Genomic DNA, 22,983 nt, shown 5'->3' on the forward strand with positions numbered 1-22,983 from the left:
GCTGTTTGCTGAATAGAGAAAAATCTTTCTTTTTCTGCTCTGAATTTCATGTCGCTCGAGAGCTTTTGACGGACAACTTCCGTGGGCCAGGGTTCGAGTAGATTATTACTGCCCTGGCAATACCCCTTTCCACTTGCTTCCTTCTGCTTTTCGGTTTTCATTTAAGCGATCTCGGCCGACCAAAGTTGCCATTTTGTAGGCTTGGCTTTTTGCAGTAAAGGAGCTTTACGCAGATCGTCCTTTTAAAGAACCTCACAAATCATTTACGTCCTTCTCGTTCAGATCATTATGTTGAATGGCAACAAAAAAACCCACATCCTTTATAAATCCCGCTGTGTATTCTAGATTTCTCTTTTCAGATGGCTGATCAGAATGCAGAGAGAAGTTTTCCTTTAATATTTTTGATGATTTTTGATGGTGATGATGATGATGATGATGATGATGATGATAAGGATCATGTTTTAATTATTGATAGTGCTGGATGTGTCAAAGAACTGGCTATGGGAGCAGTTCTTAAAGATAATTTTTAATTCTGTAGAGAATGTTGTTTCCTGATTCTGAAAAGATTAAGATGTTAAGGACATATCCAAAATGGGTCCAAAAAAAAAGGAGAGAGAATGTCTAACCACATCTGATTGTGTGCCCTTATTTTCAATTAAAGCCATTTTTTATTACATCGTGTCATTCTTGAATAGAATATTATGAATGAGCTGGAAGGGGCCTTGGGGGTCTTCTAATCCAGCTCCCTGCTCAAGCAGGACAACTTAAACAATTTCAGATAAGGGACTGTCTAGACCAGGAATGTCAAAGACAAGGGCTGTGGGCTGAATCCAGCCCATGATGTGGCCAGATCCAGCCCACGGGGCGATCTTGGAAAATGTAAAGGGATATCCTACATGGCTCAGCCTGGTCTACCCAATGTGAAGTGGAAACATCTAGGCCAGCATGGCTTTGGCCTGGTCTACCCAATGCAAAGAGGAAACATGCCAGCAGTTTGGGGAGTGGTGTCAAGCTGGCTACACCCACACAGTTGGCCACACCCAGTGAGTGGTGTCAAGTTGTCGAAGCGTGGAACTCATTACCGGACTCAATAGTGTCAATTCCCAACCCCCAACACTTCTCCCTTAGACTCTTCACGATTGACCTCTCCAGGTTCCTAAGAGGCCAGTAAGGGGCGTATATAAGTGCACTGATGTGCCTATCGTCCCCTGTCCAATTGTCTTTCCTTATCTCATATATCATATATATTTTCTTCTTATCTATCTATCTATCTATCTATCTATCTATCTATCTATCTATCTATCTATCTATCTATCTATCTATTATATATATATATCATATATATTCTCTCCTTATCTCTTATATCATATATATTCTCTCCCTCCCATCTACTTCTCTTCTTTTTACTTTCTATCGTTATATATATTACTTAATGTCTATTCTCTTCCATATGTATTGTATATTGGACAAAGAATAAATAAATAAATAAATAAATAATAAAATAAAAAGTTGGGCATGCCCACACATCCAATAATTTCTGGTGGCAAGCTGTTCCACTGGTTAGTTGTCTTTATAACAGTTAGGAAGTTTTCTCCTTAATTCCAGGTTGCTTCTCTTTTTTGGATTAGTTTCCAACCGTTGTTTCTTGTCCTACCCTCTGGTGCTTTGGAGAATAGCCTGACCTGCTCTTAATAATAGCGACAGAGTTGGAAGGGACATTGGAGGTCTTCTAGTCCAACCTTCTGCTTATACAGGAGACTCCACACTACTTCAGACAAATGGTTATCCAACATCTTCTTCTTTGGGGCAGCCCCCCAAATATTGGAAGACTACTATCATCTCACCCCTAGTCCTTCTTTTCTCTAGATTGGCCAAACACAAATCCCACAGCCGTTCTTCCCACATTTTAATCAGGCGGGTGTTGCCGCTACTGGCACTACCAGTCATAGTTCCCTCTAAGCTGAGCAGTGAGCAAGGGCTCACTTAAAAATCATCATCAACTCAGAGTTTTTCAAACCTGCCCAGAACCCGAGAGAGAAAGAGTGAGAGGGAAAGAGTGCCGCCCAGTCCCGAAGGGACTGCCGCTCAGACACTATACTTTTCCGCCCACCCCCCCAAAAAATTAGAGGGAACACTGCTACCAGTGCACTGCACAAACAGTTTTGGGTCCCTAGCATGCGCTCACATGCAACCTAGCGAGATTTTGCTTTTGCACATTGGCAGGAAACAAAATTGCCCAAGGGGATGCATGAGAGAAAGAGATTTCAGCATGTGCAGAAGCAAAAAATCATTGCAATCTCACACACATGTGCATTCCCTCACAAGATTTTGTTTCCTGTGCATGTGCAGAAGCAAAATCTCACTGGGACGCGTGCGCACATGCCAGACATCCAAAGCTGTGTGCGCAGTTCTACTTTTACTACCAGTACAGTGTCTTCATCTGTACTGGTAAGAACCCGATACTGGTCTTAGTCTTCAGGCCTTTGATCATCAGCTGTTTTTCAGCCTTGGGGAAGGTCTTTTTATGCCTCAGGAGGCTTTAGGGAAGGTTCCCTTAAGCCCCAGAGTGCCAAAAATGGCCAACCCGTGTTCTGTCGAGCTCTCTGGTAGAATCCTCCCAAAAATACACAGATACAATTTCAGAAACACACACGTTTGAAAATTCAAAACAATGTTCTTTATAATGAAAATTCACTTAAACTAAGCCCTCTGTTAGTGTAGCAAAGAGCACTGGTCTCCAACCAAACTGGTAATTTGTACAAGTCTCTTATCAGTTCTGTGATACTTAGCTTGCAGCTGTGAGGCAATTCACAGTCCTTCTTTTTTCACAAAGTGAAACACACTTTGCTCTGTTTTAGTGTCAAAGCGGGGAAAAATCAGCACACAAAAGGTCAAAGTCAGTAAAGCAGTCACGAAACACAAGGATCAGATAATCCTCCACAATGGCCAAACCCGCAGGCTGCTCTTTATAGCAGCCTCACTAATTACCACAGTCCCACCCAACCACAGATGGCCTCATTTTCTTTGATAATAATCTCTCAGTTGTGGCTGCCTATGCATCGCTCTCCGCATGCGTGGCTGTATCATTAACTCTTGTTCTGAATCCAAGGAGGAGCTAGAGAATTGATCTCCTTCTGAGCTGTCTGCCACACTCTCCTCCTCCCTGTCACTCATGTCTTCTTGGTCAGAGGAGCCTTCATCAGCAGATTCCACCGGGGACAAAACAGGCCTGCAGCATGTGGATGCCTCCCCCACATCCACAGTCCTTGGGGCAGGAGCTGGGCCAGAGCAAACCACAACAACCCGCAAACCAGAAATTTGGAAAAATGGACTTCTTATTCGCCTGTTGTGCTGTTTTTCACGTTTCGGGGTTTCATGAAGATTCCCTGAAGCCTCTGGAGAGCAATAAACAGCACAATGGGCAAACCAGAAGTCAGTTTTTCCCATTTGGCAATTTTTTTCACCATCCCAGGCTTCAGTGACGACTGTGTGCATGCGCAGGGGGGTTGTGTGTATGCACAGGGGGCAGTGCAAGGGGCTGCTCATGCGTGGGTGGAGGGAATGGATTTGGGCACATGCGTACATAATAGCACATGCACACACACTCTTTTGGCACATGAACCAAAAACGTTTCAGTTCTGGAGACCTCACCTACAAAAAGATATTGACAAAATTGAACGGGTCCAAAGACGGGCTACAAGAATGGTGGAAGGTCTTAAGCATAAAACGTATCAGGAAAGACTTAATGAACTCAATCTGTATAGTATGGAGGACAGAAGGAAAAGGGGGGACATGATCGAAACATTTAAATATGTTAAAGGGTTAAATAAGGTTCAGGAGGGAAGTGTTTTTAATAGGAAAGTGAACACAAGAACAAGGGGACACAATCTGAAGTTAGTTGGGGGAAAGATCAAAAGCAACAGGAGAAAATATTATTTCACTGAAAGAGTAGTAGATTCTTGGAACAAACTTCCAGCAGACGTGGTTGGTAAATCCAAAGTAACTGAATTTAAACATGCCTGGGATAAACATATATCCATTGTAAGATAAAATACAGGAAATAGTATAAGGGCAGACTAGATGGACCATGAGGTCTTTTTCTGCTGTCAGTCTTCTATGTTTCTATGTTTCGCCATCACTGATCTAGATGATACTTGGAAAGCCACCAAGAGGCACAGAAGATCTCCCCCACTATCTAGTAGTTATCAAGATGTCTACAGCCCTCAAGAACCAAAGATCTACATTAGGGGTCTCCAACTGGCACCCTAGCTGCAGCATGGCAGAAAATGGGCCATGCAAACAAGCAAAGCTCCATCCTGGGATTACAGGTTACATAAAACCACGTCAGCCCCCAAGTCCACAGGAAAATCTCTCTTCATAGAACCGGTCGCCGTTGCCGAAGAGGGACAACACAAGAGAGACGAGAAGGTGACGATCCAGGCAGTCAAGAAGGAATCTTTTCAAGATGCAAGCCGAGTCTCCCCAGATCAGTAGCAGAGATGGGATGACGGGTGACGGATGTCATCCTTCTCCCACGCCCGTTCTCGGCAAGCAGCACCTGCAACAAAGAGCATCGATTCCTTCCCACACTTCTAACCCTCCAGGCTTTGCTACTTTTTACTTTCCCCGTGGTGTTTTCCTTACTATAGGGCTGTCAAACTCAAGGCCCGTGGGTTGAATGCAGGCCTTGATTTAGTGTGCGGGGTACTTAGATCTGACCCACAGATCTGGCCCACGGAAACTGCAAAGGAGCGGCCCGTGGTGACTTGCCAGCAAAAACAGCCGCTCAGGAGGGCTGTGCGTGGAGTCCCTTTTCGCTGGCGGAGGAGTGCAGGAGGCTGCGAGGGCCAAAAATGAAGCCGGGTGTGGGGGAAGCTGGCAGAGTACTAGCAAAACAAACTACAGTGTTCCCTCGATTTTCGCGGGTTCGAACTTCACGAAAAGCCTATACCACGTTTTTTTTAAAAAAATATTAATTAAAAAATACTTTGCGGCTTTCCCCCCCTATACCACGGTTTTTCAAAAACATTAATTAAAAGATACTTTGTGGTTTCCCCCCCCTATACCAGGGTTTTTCCTGCCTGATGACGTCATATGTTATCGCCAAACTTTCGTCCGCCTTTAATAATTTTTTAAAAAATAAACTTTAATAAATAAACATGGTGAGTAATAATCTAAATGGTTGCTAAGGGAATGGGAAATGGTAATTTAGGGGTTTAAAGTGTTAAGGGAAGGCTTGTGACACTGTTCATAGCCAAAAATGGTGTATTTACTTCCGCATCTCTACTTTGCGGAAATTCGACTTTCGCGGGCGGTCTCGGAACGCATCCCCCGCGAAAATCGAGGGAACACTGTACTAGCAATAGTGGATTTCTACCCCCCACCCCGAGCCCTGCATGCACGAGTGATGTCGAGCTGGCCATGCCCACCACCACCAAACACAACCCTGATGCGACCCTCAATTAAATCAAGTTTGACATCCCTGCCTTACTGCCTCTCCGTTCCTCTGCCCTTCACCTACTATACTCAGCCAGAAAATGTGCTCCCCCACCAACTCCTGAACGGTATATCTCACCCTCACGAATCTTATAATGGGTAGCCCTCACCGTATGACCACGGTTGAGCCCGGCACTCCTAACATTGAATTTCACCCCATTTTTTACTACGTTTTCAAGCCGCCGTTGTTAAGAGAAGTGCTTCAGTTAGTCGCCATCAAATGAATCCAGCTGGCATGTTGATTTTGTTCATCGGATGTTCACAAAAAGGGATCACTAGGAAGCCGCCCCCCCTTGGACCCTGCAACTGTTTATTATTTATTATTTATTTATTAATCAGATTTGTATGCCGCCCCTCTCCGCAGACTCGGGGCGGCTCACAGCAATAATAATACAATGTAAACAAATCTAATATTTAAGTTAATTTAAAAAACCCCAATTTAGAAACCAATCATACATACTAACATACCATGCATAAATTTTATAAATCTAGGGGGAGAGAAAGTGTCAATTCCCCCATGCCTGACAACAGAGGTGGGTTTTAAGGAGCTTATGAAAGGCTAGGAGGGTGGGGGCAACTCTGATATCTGGGGGGAGTTGGTTCCAAAGGGTTGGGGCCGCCACAGAGAAGGCTCTTCCCCTGGGTCCCGCCAAACAACATTGTTTAGTTGATGGGACCTGGAGAAGGCCAACTCTGTGGGACCTAACTGGTCGCTGGGATTCGTGCGGCAGAAGGCGGTCCCGGAGATGATCTGGTCCGGTGCCATGAAGGGCTTTATAGGTCATAACTGTTGTGATTCAGCCTGAGGCTGCTCAGGGACCAGCTGTGTTCTCTGCTGGCTCCATGCCCGGAGGAGGATGACAGCACAGAGGAGGGGGCTGAACAGTCGGACGGGGGAGAGGAGAGTCAGGAATGGGATGAAGGAGAACAGCATGAGAGCCCCGGGGGGGGGCCCATGAGCATGAGCCAAGCCCATCATCCTAATTTTGATCATGTGACCATGGGAATGTTGCATGGGTCGTAACTGTGAAAGAGAGTCCTAAGCAGAAGTGGGCTTCAGCCAGTTCGGGTGAACTGGTAGTAGCAACCTGCGGGGGAGGGACCGCGCTCATCCACCCCAGCGCTATGCCATTCTATTTATCCACGTTTTCTAAGCCACGCTTATGCATGCAAGCTGTGCGTGTGAGCAAAATGAATGCGTGGAAGGCCGTGTGCTAGCATTTTCGGTGCTGGGTGAACTGGTAGATAAATTACGCGGAACCCACCTCTGGGGTTCCGCGTATCTCAATGCCGTTGTAACTTTGTACGGTCACTAAATGAAAACTCTTGGAAGCCGAGGAATTCTCTTTGAGTTACCTCCTGCCCTTCCTCCTCCACCAGAGCAGTAGACTATGTCCTGTTCTCTTCCTTTTTGTCTCACGGAGCCTGTGTAGAAGTTTATTTAAAGCCTTCCCATCCTCCCGCTGAAAAGATTCTCAGAACCACTTACAAAAGAATATGATTGCAACCAGAAGATGACACAACATTAAAGGAGAGGTGGAAGGCTGAGGTTAAAAAAAAAGCAAGCTACGGTAGCTCAGCCACAGCCACAGATGGCCAGGAGGTAGCGAGAGGAGGGGGAGAAGGAGGGGGAAAGGTCACCAGAAAGGAGAGGGAGAGAGACACACACATATAGAGGGGTGGGAGAGAGAGAGAGAGACATAGAGAGATGCATACAGAGTGATACAGAGCTCACATTAAAGAAACATCTTTCAGCTGTGGTGAGGGGGGCATTTGCCCAGGTTCGCCTGGTGCACCAGTTGCTGCCCTGTCTGGACCGTGACTCACTGCTCACAGTCACTCATGCCCTCATCACCTCGAGGCTCGACTACTGTAATGCTCTCTACATGGGGCTAGCTTTGAGAAGTGTTCGAAAACTTCAGATGGTGCAGAATGCAGCTGCGAGAGCAATCATGGGCTTCCCTAAGTATGCCCATGTTACATCAACACTCCACAGTCTGCATTGGTTGCTGATCAGTTTCCAGTCACAATTCAAAGTGTTGGTTATGACCTATAAAGCCCTTCATGGCACCAGACCAGAATACCTCCGGGACCGCCTTCTGCCGCACAAATCCCAGCGACCAGTTAGGTCCCATAGAGTTGGCCTTCTCCGGGTCCCATCAACTAAACAATGTCGTCTGGCAGGACCCAGGAGAAGAGCCTTCTCTGTGATGGCCCCGACTCTCTGGAACCAGCTCCCCCCAGAGATCAGAATTGCCCCCACCCTCCTTGCCTTTTGTAAGCTCCTTAAAACTCACCTCTGTCATCAGGCATGGGGGAATTGAGATATTCTTTCCCCCTAGGCCTATACAATTTATGCAGGGTATGTTTGTGGATATGTTCGTTTTTTTAATAAGGGTTTTTTAACTATTTGAAATATTAGATTTGTTATATGCTGTTTCGATTTTTGTTAGCCGCCCCGAGCCTACCGAGAGAGGCGGCATACAAATCTAATAAATAAAATAAATAAATAAATAAATACATACATAAAAGGTGATAGAGGGGAAGAGAAAAGGAGAGATACATACAGACAGAGAGACAGAGAGAGAAACGGAGGGGGGGAGATAGAGAGAGGGACAGAGATACAGAAAGTGTTGTGGCCCTCCAGCAGCCCATACAGCTGGTAACGGATCCAGTAGTGGGTGGCTACTGGTACGGTAGAGGATGGTGCACCGGTAACGATCGATGTGCTGCGCTTGCAGCTTCAGGTCTCTTGCGTGTACACACACACATCCCAATGTGTTTTTGCTTCCACACATGCACAGGAAGCAAAACTTGCGAGGGGATGTGCGTGCAATAGAGATTTCGGTGATTTCTTACTTCTGCGCATGCGCGGAAGCTAAAAAAACCCACCGACATCTTAAACGCGTCACATCCCCTCATGAGACATGTGCGTGCACAGAAGCAAAAACACACTGGGACACGTGGGTGCGCACGCAAGACACCCAAAGCTGCGCGCACAGTGCACCAACAGCGGCCGTAATGGGAATCCGCCCCTGAACGGATCCCATCTGAGAAGAGGCCAATGTGGTGATGCGCCAGCAGCCTGTGTAGCTGTCACCCGAGTTGGACAGTGAGGAGTCTGGTGAGGACTTAGTGCCAGAGGCAGAGGTTCACCTAGGGCCTTCGGAACCAGGGGAAGAGCCTTCTCTGTGGCGGCCCCGGCCCTCTGGAACCAACTCCCCCCCAGAGATTAGAATTGCCCCCACCCTCCTTGCCTTTCGTAAGCTCCTTAAAACCCACCTCTGCCGCCAGGCATGGGGGAACTGAGATACTCTTTCCCCCCAGGCCTTTACAGTTTTATGCATGGTATGTATGTATGTATGTTTGGTTTTTATATTAATGGGTTTTTAATCGTTTTTACTATTGGATTATTTTGTATACTGTTTTATTATTGTTGTTAGCCGCCCTGAGTCTCCGGAGAGGGGCGGCATACAAATCCAATAAATCAAATCAAATCAAACCTCCAGCGCCTTTATGGACTTTATGAATTTATGCTAGCTGTTAATGCCATTTAATCAACAATTGGAGGGGGACTTTTGAAGAAAAGGCTGCTTTAATTTGCGTTTGTGTATGTCGACTACTAAGCAAGATCATTAGTCATCATTCATTGATCAAACACAGGTTTGAACAAACTGTGTGTGTGCTACGTTCTTTCATTCTGTAGCTGACGCAGAACAGTAAGGTAGGGCAGAGATAGGGAGATAGGGAGAGGGGAAGAGAGATGTAGAGAATGGTTTGGCAGCTGGGTAGGCGTGGCTAGAGGAGGTCATGTGACGGGGTGGGAGTGAGTGACATTGAGTCGGTCAGGCCCATCTGGGTTTGTGTGTTTTTTTCCTGTGGAAAACGGGTCTACAGACAACTCTCACTCTGTCCAAGATCCTGGAATACTCATATCCAATGACCTAAGTTATTATGAGCCAAGGTGGCGCAGCGGGTAGTGCACAGTACTGCAGGCCACTAAAGCTGACCGCTAGATCTGAAAGTCATAGAAACATAGAAGAAGACTGATGGCAGAAAAAGACCCCATGGTCCATCTAGTCTGCCCTTTTACTATTTTCTGTATTTTATCTTAGGATGGATATATGTTTATCCCAGGCATGTTTAAATTCAGTTACTGTGGATTTACCAACCACGTCTGCTGGAAGTTTGTTCCAAGGATCTACTACTCTTTCAGTAAAATAATACTTTCTCATGTTGCCTTTGATCTTTCCCCCAACTAACTTCAGATTGTGTCCCCTTGTTCTTGTGTTCACTTTCCTGTTAAAAACACTTCCCTCCTGAACCCTATTTAACCCTTTAACATATTTAAATGTTTCGATCATGTCCCCCCTTTTCCTTCTGTCTTCCAGACTCTACAGATTGAGTTCATGAAGTCTTTCCTGATACGTTTTATACTTCAGACCTTCCACCATTCTTGTAGCCCGTCTTTGGACCCGTTCAATTTTGTCAATATCTTTTTGTAGGTGAGGTCTCCAGAACTGAACACAGTACTCCAAATGTGGTCTCACCAGCGCTCTATATAAGGGGATCACAATCTCCCTCTTCCTGCTTGTTATACCTCTAGCTATGCAGCCAAGCATCCTACTTGCCTTTCCTACCGCCCGACCAAGTCAGCGGTTCAAATCTCATCACTGGCTCAAGGTTGACTCAGCCTTCCATCCTTCCGAGGTGGGTAAAATGAGGAACCAGATTGTGGGGGCAATATGCTGGCTCAGTTAAAAAGTGCTATTGCTAACACGTTGCAAGCCGCCCTAAATCTGAGGAGAAGGGTGGCATAAAAAATTGAATAAATAAATAAAATAAAATAAATAAATAAGTGCCAAAGCCCACTGCAACAACGTCGCCAAAAAGGCTTCAAGAGTTGTTAACCTAACCCTACGTAGCTGCTGCTCCGGTAATCTCACACTACAGAGTATACAAAACATTCACCAGACCAATCCTTGAATACAGCTTATCTATCTGGAACCCACAGTGCATTTCAGACATAAATACATTAGAAAGCGTCCAGAGATACTTTAGAGGAAGAGCCCTCCACTCCTCCAATTGCAAGAGAATAGCTTATAGAATAGAATAGAATAGAATTTTTATTGGCCAAGTGTGATTGGACACACAAGGCCTGTGGCATGTGGATATTTCCCTCACATCCACCTCCACATTCCTTGGGGCTGGGCCAGAGCTAACCACAACAGTGGGATTGGCCACACAGAAGAGAGGGAGTCAAGCTATTCTCCAAAGCCCCTGAAGGCAGTATGAGAAGCAATGGATGGGAACTAATCAATGAAAGAAAACACTTAGAATTAAGAAGAAATGTCCTGACCATGAAAACGATCAGTGGGACAACTTGCCACCAGAGGTTGTGGTTGCTCCAACATTTGGAGGTTGTTAAGAAGAGATTGTACACTCCAAATGTCTGGAATGGCATAGGGTCTTTCTGCCCGAGCAAGGGGTTGGACTAGTCAACCTCCAAAGTTCCTTCCAACTATGTTATTCATGTTCAAGTTATTCCTATGGAAATCATTTGAGAAAACAGGATGGGGGGCGGGGATGAGATTTAGAGAGAGGGATGCTCAGTTTGATTGACAGAGCAACTCAGCAGGCCCTGTTGCAGAGCTGCCAATTCCTTCATGCTCCCCGAAGTCAAACGTCACCCCTTCCTGTGCTAAACTCGCCGCCACCTGCCCGACCCCCCCTCCTTCTCCTCCTCCATCAACCTTTCCAGGACTCACGACTGCCGAAACTGAACTGAGTTTGGGAAATGGGGGGAAGGGAGAAGGCATGAGATACCCATCACTTTTGCCATGGAAACGGCCTTGTGGTCCCCCCCCCCTCAGTTGAGAAGTGTTGCCACGGAGACAGGATGTTATCCTGTCGCTATGGCAACCAAGTTCTGCTTCTCGGCACCAGCCAAACAACTCGTGCCCGGCATCCAGCCTTGGGGAGCAGGGATCAAGGACGAGAGAGAGAGAGAGAGAGAAAGTTAAAGGGCGGGGCAGGGTGGGAAGGAGAGAGAGGAATAAACGGGCGTTCAAGGTAAGGCGGAGCTTCAGTTTCTGGTCCCCCAGATGGGATGTGGGGAGGCCCCACAAGGCTCCGCAAAGTGAGAGAGCTCCCCAGGAAAAATGGCCTGCATCTGAAGCCATCTGCCACAGGACCAATTGAACAATTCAAATTCTTTACAATAAAAAAACACATAATTTAAATTGTTGTCATTCACAGTTCCTTCTCTCCCTCCTTTTTGCATCCTTTTTTCAATTATTCCATCCCACCATTTCTCTGGTATTAGTGTAACTCTTGTCCTGCAGCAAGTTGGCCTTGACAAGATATCATGTGGCGAGTTGGCCATACGAGTTGGCTGTGGTGAGTTGGTCGTATTGAGTTGGCCATGTTGAGTTGGCTATGTTGAGTTGACTGTGGCCAGTTGGCTATATTGAGTTGGCTATGTTGAGTTGACTGTGGCCAGTTGGCTATGTTAAGTTGACTATGTTGAGTTGGCTATGTTCAGGTGGCCTTGTCAAGTTGGTCGTGCTGAATTAGCTATATTGAATTGGCCATGACAGGTTGGCCATGTAGAGTTGGCCATGTTGAGTTAGCTATGGCAAGTTGGCCATGTTGACTAGCTATGGAAAATTGGCCATGTTGAGTTGGTCATGTTGAGTTGGCCTTAGCAAGTTGGCCGTGACAAGTTGGCTATGTTGAGTTGGCCGTGTTAAATTGATCTTGGGGAGTTGGCCATGTTGAGTTGGCCTTGGCAAGTTGGCTGTTAGGAGTTGGCTGTTGAGTTAGCCATGGTGAGTTGTCATAGATAATCCCCCACCCCCTAGGAATAGGCAACATGAAGACTGAGATATTTAACAAGGACACGCAATGTCCCCCAACTCAAAATGTTGAAAACAAACCAGACTCGAACATATTAGAATATAGAAAGAACAATTGCAAGAAGGAACTGTGTATGTCTAGTTTAAAGAAAAGGACTAGGGGGGGACATAGCAGGTCCCAATATTTGGTGGGGCGTGCCACAAAGAAGAAGGGGTCAACTTATATTCCAAAGCAGGATAAGAAGCTACGGATGGAAACCAATCAAGGAGGGAAGAAACCTAGAATGGAGAAATTTCCTGAAAAGGGAACAATTAACCAGTGGAACAACATACCACTAGAAATTGCTGAGTGCTCCAACATTGTACGTTTTTAAGAATAGATTGGACAGCCATTTGTGGTGTGAGATTTCCTGCTCAGTGAGGTGGCTGGACTAGATGACCTCCAAGTCCCTTTCACATCTATTGTTATTTTCTGTATCATAAAATCCACTGCATTTTCTGCATCTCAATGCTACTTTGTGGAATCTATCACACCAAGTGTGGAAACAAGAACTTGGCCGCCTCCAGGGTGATGGGATCAGAAAGAACATCAACGTACAACCTATTTGTTCAGTGGCTTTTCAGTTGTAACAGCATTGAGCCGTCACTTATGGCCTGTTCTCACACTTTGTGTCCTCATAGCATAGGGATATAGCATAGGGATATAGCATTGCTTCCAGCTGTACGGATTCAGCTCCAGTGATCTTAGAAGCCGATGTCTTAGAAGAACTTGAACGATTAAAGATAAATAAGGCAATGGGTCCAGATGGCATCCACCCCAGAGTTCTTAAAGAACTCAGATCTGTCATTGCTACCCCCCTGACTGATTTGTTTAACCAATCCTTGTTAACAGGAGAAGTTCCTGAGGATTGGAGAATGGCCAGTGTTGTGCCTATTCACAAGAAGGGCAGTAGAGAAGAAGCTGGTAACTACAGGCCAGTTAGCTTGACATCAGTTGTAGTTAAAATGATGGAGACTCTACTCAAAAAGAGGATAAATCAGCACCTAAAAAACAATAACTTATTAGACCCAAATCAGCATGGCTTTACTGAAGGCAAATCATGTCAGACTAATCTCATTGATTTCTTTGACTATGTCACAAAGGTGTTGGATGAAGGTGGTGCCGTGGATATTGCCTACCTGGACTTCAGCAAAGCCTTTGATACGGTTCCACATAAAGAGCTGATAGATAAATTAGTGAAGATTGGACTTAATCCTTGGATAGTTCAATGGATTTGCAGCTGGCTGAAGCGTAGACATCAGAGAGTTATTGTTAATGGCGAGTATTCTGAGCAGAGTCAGGTTACAAGCGGTGTGCCACAAGGTTCTGTTCTGGGTCCTATTCTTTTTAATATATTTGTGAGTGACATAGGGGAAGGTTTGGTAGGGAAGGTTTGCCTATTTGCCGATGACTCTAAAGTGTGCAATAGGGTTGATATTCCTGGAGGCGTCTGTAATATGGTAAATGATTTAGCTTTACTAGATAAATGGTCTAAGCAATGGAAACTGCAGTTTAATGTTTCCAAATGTAAAATAATGCACTTGGGGAAAAGGAATCCTCAATCTGAGTATTGTATTGGCAGTTCAGTGTTGGCAAATACTTCAAAAGAAAAGGATTTAGGGGTAGTGATTTCTGACAGTCTCAAAATGGGTGAACAGTGCAGTCAGGCGGTAGGGAAAGCAAGTAGGATGCTTGGCTGCATAGCTAGAGGTATAACAAGCAGGAAGAGGGAGATTATGATCCCACTATATAGAATGCTGGTGAGACCACATTTGGAATACTGTGTTCAGTTCTGGAGACCTCACCTACAAAAAGATATTGACAAAATTGAACGGGTCCAAAGACGGGCTACAAGAATGGTGGAAGGTCTTAAGCATAAAATGTATCAGGAAAGACTTAATGAACTCAATCTGTATAGTCTGGAGGACAGAAGGAAAAGGGGGGACATGATCGAAACATTTAAATATATTAAAGGGTTAAATAAGGTCCAGGAGGGAAGTGTTTTTAATAGGAAAGTGAACACAAGAACAAGGGGACACAATCTGAAGTTAGTTGGGGGAAAGATCAAAAGCAACATGAGAAAATATTATTTTACTGAAAGAGTAGTAGATCCTTGGAACAAACTTCCAGCAGATGTGGTAGATAAATCCACAGTAACTGAATTTAAACATGCCTGGGATAAACATATATCCATCCTAAGATAAAATACAGAAAATAGTATAAGGGCAGACTAGATGGACCATGAGGTCTTTTTCTGCCGTCAGACTTCTATGTTTCTATGTTTCTATGTTTCATGGTTGTGTGATTAAAATTTTGGCACTTGACATGTACTGGAATCTCTCGATGTACCCCCATTCGGCCCAATTTGTTAGGTAGCAAGTGAAACATTTGTGAAGTGAATTTTGCATTATTTCATGATCTTTTGTGCCACAGTCATTAAGTGCATCAATGCACTGGTTCAGTTAGCGGCACATCGGTTGAGTGAATTCGGCTTCCCCACGGACATTGCTCGTAAGGTCACATAAGGGACCACATGACTCCAGGATAGTGTGACCATCATAAATATGAGTCAGTTGCCAAGCATCTGGATTTTGAATATGAGGATGCTGCAATAGGTTAAAAACAGTCATAAGCCACTTGTTTCAGTGATGTTGTAGCTTTGAAAGGTTATTGCTGTGACTGGTCCACATCCTGCTCAGCTGATAACAGATTTCGAAGATCGAGAGACAGATGCGTTTTGGTATCCTATGCCAGTGTTCTTGCCACCTGAGAGTGAAGAGGATGAAGAGTTAGAAGGAAAGCCAGCCAGAGGCCATGGTACCCCCAGAGGGAAGCTCCAGCCGGGCGGGACGCTGCCGGTGCCTCCGCCCTGGAGCTCCCACTTGCAGCCGCTGCCCCCCGGCTACCGCGCATTGCCGCTGCTGCCATCGCCCTCCCGCTGCCGCCCTGCCAAGCCCCAACGGTCACTTGATGCCAACACAGCCAGGGAAGCTCCAACCGGGTGGGGCGCTGCCAGTGCCGGTGCCTCCGCCCTGGAGCTCCCACTTGCAGCCGCTGCCCCCCGGCTACTTCCCAGTGCCGCTGCTGCTGATACCCCTAAACTCACCTGCTGTGAAGAAGGAAGACACGAAAAAGAACGCGCGGAAGAAGCTCAGCTTCCAGTCTCGGAAGCTGAGTTTCGCGACACACCTGACCATGTCTTGTGGCACACTAGTGTCCTGGGGCACACTGGTTGAAAAACACTGCTATAGAAAACCTTTGGAGGGAGTTGAAAGTCCGTGTTGCCCAGCATCATCCCCCAAACATCACTGCTGTTGAGGAAATCTGCATGGATGAATGGGCCAACATACCAGCAACAGTGCGTGCCAACATTGTGAAGACTTACAGAAAATGTTTGACCTCTGTCATTGTCAACAAAGGATATACAGTATAACAAAGTATTGAGATGAACTTTTGTTATTGACCAAATACTTATTTTCCACCATGATTTGCAAATAAATTAGTTAAAAATCAGACAATTTGATTTTCTGGATGTGTTTTCTCATGTTGTCTCTCATAGTTGAGGTCACCTATGATGTCAATTTCAGGCCTCTCTCATCTTTTTAAGTGGAAGAACTTGCAAAACTGGTGTCTGACTAAATACTTTCACCCTCCACTGTATATTCATCTTACACTTTCCCAGCTGGTCTTTTGGTGTGTGAAGTTATTTCCTGGAACTTCCTAGCTTAGGCAAAAGTTACTAAATGAACTGAAGATTTGCTGCCAGCCCATTCCCAAAAGCAAAGTCAGCAGGGGGAGAATGAAGTACATTTGTTTAACGTCCGTACACTCACTTAGCAACTGCAATGATTTGCTTAGCAACCATGGCAATAAATGATGATAAAATTGGCCACAGTCCATTGCAGCAATTGATTTGCTTAGAAATTCTGCTCCCAATGTTCTATGGAGTTTTCAATGGTCTCAACTGTGGTCGTACGTTTGAGGACTGTATTTCAGAATAGCTTTTGCTTGTGGACAGTTGGGGCGAAAGGGAGGAGACTCCTGGCTATCAGAATAGTTTCCCCATGGAAAGAGTTCTGTGGGGAAAAGAGCAAGGCAGGGGGCGATGACCTGGGGCAGGGCGCAAAGGCAACACAGCCAGCGAACTGGTACAATTCCCTTTATTGGCACCAACTTTGCCCCCAATGTTCCCTTTACTCTCTGGCCTGGAGAAAAGCTGTCTCACAAACCTGCAGCAGTTTCTGACCAGATAGTCCAGTCCAAACACTGTAAGCAAAATGACAAGCAGGGCAAGATAAAGTCTCAAAAGGGAAGAATTCATGGCAATAATTCCAGCAATCCTAGATAAGCAGTCGCATGGCAATCATTTCAAGTCAGGCGCAATGCCAGGAATGAAGGCCACAACTCTTAATACCAGATATATTCAGCATTTGTTCCCAACAAACGCCCCTCCCAGCTTCCTTTCCTTTAAACTCCATCCCCAGGTGTGCCTTCTGAAGGGAAACGGGGCCCTTTTCTTCCTCCCACGTTGCTCTCTTCTGCGTTCTTTCCCAGGATGAGGAGGGGGTGGGCCTTGGTCTTCATCTGAAATCCCTCTCCCTTGTTCTACCTCTTCCCTGCTCTGCCCAGCCTGACTTTGTCTTTCCCGTTTCCTTCACAGCAAATGGAGCCACTCTCCCGCTCTCTCGTCAGCTGATTCATAGAAACACAGAAGACTGACGGCAGAAAAAGACCTACTGGTCCATCTAGTCTGCCCTTATACTATTTCCAATATTTTATCTTACAATGGATCTATGTTTATCCCAGGCATGTTTAAATTCAGTTACTGTGGATTTACCAACCACGTCTGCTGGAAGTTTGTTCCAAGGATCTACTACTCTTTCAGTAAAATAATATTTTCTCACGTTGCTTTTGATCTTTCCCCCAACTTCAGATTGTGTCTCCTTGTTCTTGTGTTCACTTTCCTATTAAAAACACTTCCCTCCTGAACCTTATTTAACCCTTTAACATATTTAAATGTTTCAATCATGTCCCCCCTTTCCCTTCTGTCCTCCAGACTATACAGATTGAGTTCATGAAGTCTTTCCTGATACGTTTTATGCTTAAGACCTTCCACCATTCTTGTAGCCCGTCTTTGGACCCGTTCAATTTTGTCAATATCTTTTTGTAGGTGAGGTCTCCAGAACTGAACACAGTATTATTCCAAATGTGGTCTCACCAGCGCTCTATATAGCGGGATCACAATCTCCCTCTTCCTACTTGTTATACCTCTAGGTATGCAGCCAAGCATCCTACTTGCTTTTCCTACTGCCCGACCACACTGCTCACCCATTTTGAGACTGTCAGAAATCAGTACCCCTAAATCCTTCTCTTCTGAAGTTTTTGCTTATACAGAACTGCCAATGCAATACTCAGATTGTGGATTCCTTTTCCCCAAGTGCATTATTTTACATTTGGAAACATTAAACTGCAGTTTCCATTGCTTTGACCATTTATCTAGTAAAGCTAAATCATTTACCATATTGATTCAAACTCCGATGAGGGCATGACATAGAGATAGATATATACATAGAGACAATAGATAGATAAAAAGATATAGAAGGTAATGGAAGAGAAATAAAGACAGATGATAGCTAGATATATTTTATTTTTATTTTATTAATAGAGTTGAAAGGGACCGTTAGGTCATCGAGTCCAACCCCCTGCCTGAGCAGGAAACCCTACAGCACCCCAGCCAAATGGAAGTCCAATCTCCTCTTGAATGTGTGTCCAGAGTTGGGGAGTTCATCACCTCCCCTGGCAGGCAGTTCCATTGGTTGATCGCTCTGACCGTCAGGAAGTTCTTCCTTATTTCCAGGTTGAATCTCTCCTTGGTCAGCTTCCAACCATTGTTCCTCGTCCGGCCCTCTGGTGCCCTGGGGAATAAAGAGACCCCTTCCTCACCGTGGCAACCCCTCAAGTATCTGTAAACTGCTAACATGTCCCCTCTAGACCTTCTTTTTTCTAGGCTGTCCATGCCCAGTTCTCTCAATCTCTCTTCGTAAGTCTTGGTTTCGAGTCCCCTAATCATTTTGGTTGCTCTTTTTTGCACCTTCTCCAGAGTTTCGATGTCTTTTTTGTAGTGAGGTGACCAAAATTGGATGCAGTACTCCAGGTGGGGTCTGACCAGGGCATAGTATAGTGGTATTAGTACTTCCCTGGTCTTGGAGTGTATTCCTCTGTTGATGCAGCTTAGGATTGAGTTGGCTTTTTTGGCTGCTGCTGCACATTGCTGACTCATGTTTAGTTGATTGTCCACCAAGACTCCAAGATCTCTTTCGCAGTCACTACTGCTGAGTGGGGTATCTCCCAGGCTGTATGTATGTCTAGGGTTCTTTTTGCCGAGGTGGAGGACTCTGCATTTGTCGGTGTTGAACCTCATTTTGTTGGTATGGGCCCACTGTGATAGTCTGTCTAGGTCTTCTTGTACTCTGAGCCTGTCCTCAAGGGTGTTGGCTACCCCCGCCAGCTTGGTGTCATCTGCAAATTTTATTAGTTCCCCTTTTATTCCCTCGTCCAGGTCGTTGATGAAGATGTTAAAGAGTACAGGACCCAGGACAGAGCCCTGTGGTATTCCACTGTCTACTTTTTTCCATGTGGATTTGGTGCCGTTGAGGACAACTCGTTGGGTGCGGTTGATCAGCCAACTGTTTATCCATCTACATGTGTAGTAATCTACTCCATTTTTTTCTAGTTTGTGGATTAGGAGATTGTGGTCGACTTTATCGAAAGCCTTACTGAAATCCAAGTATATGAGGTCTACTGAGTTGCGTTGGTCAACTGACTTGGTTATGGTGTTGAAAAATGATATGAGATTGGTTTGGCATGATTTGTTTCTGATGAATCCGTGCTGGCTATTGGATATGATCTTGTTTGTTTCTAGGAAGTGGGTAAGTTGTTTTTTTATTATTTTCTCCAGTATTTTTCCAGGTATAGAGGTCAGACTGATTGGTCTGTAGTAACCTGGGTCGGTCTTTTTGCCTTTTTTGTGGATGGGGACTACGTCAGCTCGCTTCCAGTCTTCCGGTAGGTCTCCAGTGATCCAGGATATTTGGTAGATGAGGAGGAGTGGTTCAGCTATGGTGTCTGCCAATTCTTTTAGGACTTTGGGGTGAAGTCCGTCTGGCCCTGGTGATTTGTATTCGTTGAGTTCCCTCAGGTAGTCCCTGAGGGAACTCAAGAGACAGAGATAAAAGACAGACATAGAGACATTAGATCTAAAGACAGACGATAAGAGACATAAAGAGACATGGAGATGGATAGACAATATATCGGTATATTGATAAGATAGATAGATATGAAGACATATAAAATGTAAATGTTATAAAGACAGAGATATATAGATAATAAAGACAGATGAATAGATATTGATATAGAGATATAGGTGATGACAAATGGATGGATGGAAGAGAGAGAGAGAGAGAGAAAGGAAGGAAGGAAGGAAGGAAAAAAGAAAGAAAGGAAGGAAGGAGACAGATTTTGGAAATACAGTATTGATCCAAATAAGGAACTACAGATTCCTTTCTTACTTGGACTCGCTTCCCTTCCCAAGTATTTTAGCCTCACCCTAAAGGGGTTTTTCCCCCCGGAAAAACTCTCCCCCACCACCACCCTCCTTGAAAAACAAAAAAGCAGCCGAACACACAGTTCCATTTTGTGACTTTTTAATTATTCATTTATAAGCAAAAGAAAAAAAAAGAGGGAGATCGAAAGAGATAAAAAGTAAAACCAAAATACACCTTTGAAAATCTGGAAAGGGGAGGGGTGGAGGGGGGTAAGGGGGTCTCCGAAGGACTCTGAGGAACAGGCGTGGCCAGAAAAAAGGGGAACACCAAGAATGGGGGGGGGGGGGGGAGAGGAGACAGAGATTTGAGAAAAAAAAATGAAGAGGGGCAATAAACACCCAAGATCCTCCATGGGTTATGTAGCCTTCTTTACAAATTAAGGAGAGAAGAGATATACACCGTGTGGGCCTCCCGCCAGGTCTGTGCCTCTCTGGCTTTTTTGTACAACGCGCACGAGCACATAGACCCATTGTGGCTGCGAGGACCGCCCAAAGCCATCCAAGCAAAGACTCACAGCCTGATCCGAGAGCAAGGGAAAGGGGAAGAGAGAGAGGGAGAGGTGAGAGCCAAGGGTCTTCCTGGCCCCCCCAAAAAACCCCACCAAGAGGAAAAGATACTGCAATTCCACCTCTTTGGGGCGGGGGGAGAGAAAAGGGAGGAGGTCCCTCCAGTCTCTGTGAAGTAGGGAGAGATAATGCCTCTCTCTTCCAATTGCGGTTTGAGGAGGGAAGAGGGAGAAAGAGGGAAGGGCAAGGTCAGAATACAAGCTCTTCCTCCTCCCTTCCACAGTGCTGGGTGGGGAGGGGAGTTCGGAACAAAATCAAAGTTCATGTCAAGAAGGGTTTTCCCCTCCCTCGTCCCCAAAGAGGGAGCATTCCTTCAAAGTTCATCTCCCCCCCCCAAGGCTTGGATCCAATGGGGGGAGGGCAGTGGCGAGGGGCTGTCAGGTGAGGCGGTAATGTTGTGGAGATGATCGTTCCCTCCTCCGATGCTCCGTGGGAGAGGGAGGGCGGGAAGGGTGGGAGGACTGGGCGGCCTTACCTGGAAAACAAGGGGGGAAACAACAAAAGGTTAGTGACATTCCTCTCCACTCTGCGTGCCTTCCCTCCCCAAGCTCCTTCTCCATCTCCTCTATTATGCCTCCGCCTCACCACTCAAGATTTGCACAGGGAAACAAGGCGGAAAACAAAAGGAAAAGGATGATGAAAAATCTCCTTTCCCGTCAACCTCCTCCCCCCCCTCCGCCCCCAGATTTTGCTCTTTAGTGACTTACATTGTTTGGGGACTGAAAAGGCCTGAAAGCTGGAAGCACTGCGAGGCCAGTGTCTGCGAAGCCAGATTCAATGCTGGGCTGAGAGCTATAGGGGAGAGAGGGGGGAGAAAGGCATTAGGGACCCCAGGAATAATTTCCCATGGGGGGAAAAAAAGATGCTAAATTAGAGTGATCTTTGGTGTAATAATGTAAAAAACAGTCAGCCGGCCACTTTAAGATGGGTTGAGGTCCGCCCATCTTAAAGTGTCCAGCTGACTGGCCACCTTTTTGTGGACTTCAAACTCTCAGAATTCCCAAGCCAGCAATTTACCAATTTTAAGATGCGTAGACTTCAATCCCCAGAATTCCTCAGCTTAGCAAATTGCCACCTTGCAACATGAGAAAATATTATTTTACTGAAAGAGTAGTAGATCCTTGGAACAAACTTCCAGCAGACGTGGTAGATAAATTCACAGTAAAGATGCCTGGGATAAACATATATAACATATATTAAAGATGCCTGGGATAAACATATATCCATCCTAAGATAAAATACAGAAAATAGTATAAGGGCAGATTAGATGGACCATGAGGTCTTTTTCTGCCATCAGACTTCTATGTTTCTATGTTTTTGTGGACTTCAACTCCCAGAATTTCTGACCCAGCTTTGCTGCCTAGGGAATTGTGGGAATTGAAGTCCATTCACTTTAAATTTGCAGAGATTGGATTTGCTGGCTGGGGAATCCTTAGAGTTGAAGTTCACTCAACTTAAGAATCGCTGAGGTTGAGAAACCGTCGAGGCCAGGGCTGCTACGATGTGCTTCCCCTATCCTCGGGGACCACTCCCAATTTGCTTCTTTCGGTCCAGGTCGGACACCCCCACAACCCACGTTACCTGTCAGAGCAGCTGGATTCAGTGCTCCCAAAGGGATCGCTCCGTTCAGCTGAAACGCGGCCTGAGCCGCTGCTGTGGTGGTCAGTGGGATCCCAGAACCTGCTGTGTGGAGCCAAATATAAGACGAGTTATTTGGGGATGGAAGAACAAAGATGCCGCAATCGAGGCGCTAGAGGTGAGAGCATTCCAGCTGTGACTTATGGGCACTGATGTCATCTTCTCTAACCCCCCGCCCCTCTAGTTCCCTGCCATATTGCCAATGACAGACAGGGAGCCCATTTGAAGTCACATTTGAAGACCTTTAATTGAAGTTGTCCAGTCCTGACCGTCACCTCTCCCAATTCTCCAGAAGTCAAGAAAGGAGGTGAAATGTGTTCTATCTAGGCAGGCCAATGACCCAAATTAAAACACACACACACATTCGAAGCATGATAGAAAAAAAGGTATATTGATTACAAAAAGTTCAGGTGAAAAATAGTTAATAGTTTCAAATCAAAATTAGTCCATTCTGGCAGTGTTTCCCAGTTTAATAACCTCTGAGATAAGAACAGGTCGGAAGCCAAAACTCATTAGGGAGGATTCCTTTGCAGTGACTTTGTCAATCAACTGGACTTACAGTTTCTCCAGAGTCTTTTCAGAAGATGCAGATTACATGAGTTAGAGCAATCTAAAAGCATAAATTGATCCTGGAACTCTGGAGCTCACACACGGCCATTTTTCAAACGTTGTCTTCACCACCCCACTTCTCCCAAGCCTGCCGCTTATATAAGGACAAGGCGTGGCCAAGAGTCCCATAGAGCTACCAACACAAAGACCTTTTCCTTCTCAAGTACTCCTGC

At 45.5% G+C, this 22,983-nt stretch overlaps 1 protein-coding gene across 8 annotated transcripts in view; it reads right to left on the minus strand.

Moving 5' to 3' along the window:
- Positions 1-20,079: 20,079 nt before the first annotated feature.
- Positions 20,080-22,983, minus strand: part of RBM23 (RNA binding motif protein 23) — a 125,637-nt gene continuing 122,733 nt past the window's right edge. For 7 of the 8 annotated variants that reach the window (XM_070729189.1, XM_070729181.1, XM_070729185.1 and 4 more), the window contains 3 exons: positions 22,145-22,246; positions 21,271-21,355; positions 20,080-21,038 (listed from right to left, as the gene is read on the minus strand). In XM_070729189.1, coding sequence (XP_070585290.1) covers positions 21,035-21,038; positions 21,271-21,355; positions 22,145-22,246 — 191 coding nt within the window. In that variant the 3' untranslated portion in view covers positions 20,080-21,034. Of the gene's footprint in view, positions 21,039-21,266; positions 21,356-22,144; positions 22,247-22,983 lie in introns of those variants that run through there. The other variant, XM_070729188.1, reaches the window with a different exon arrangement.

This window comes from Erythrolamprus reginae, chromosome Z, assembly GCF_031021105.1.
Source record: "Erythrolamprus reginae isolate rEryReg1 chromosome Z, rEryReg1.hap1, whole genome shotgun sequence".
Classification (NCBI taxonomy): domain Eukaryota; kingdom Metazoa; phylum Chordata; class Lepidosauria; order Squamata; family Dipsadidae; genus Erythrolamprus; species Erythrolamprus reginae.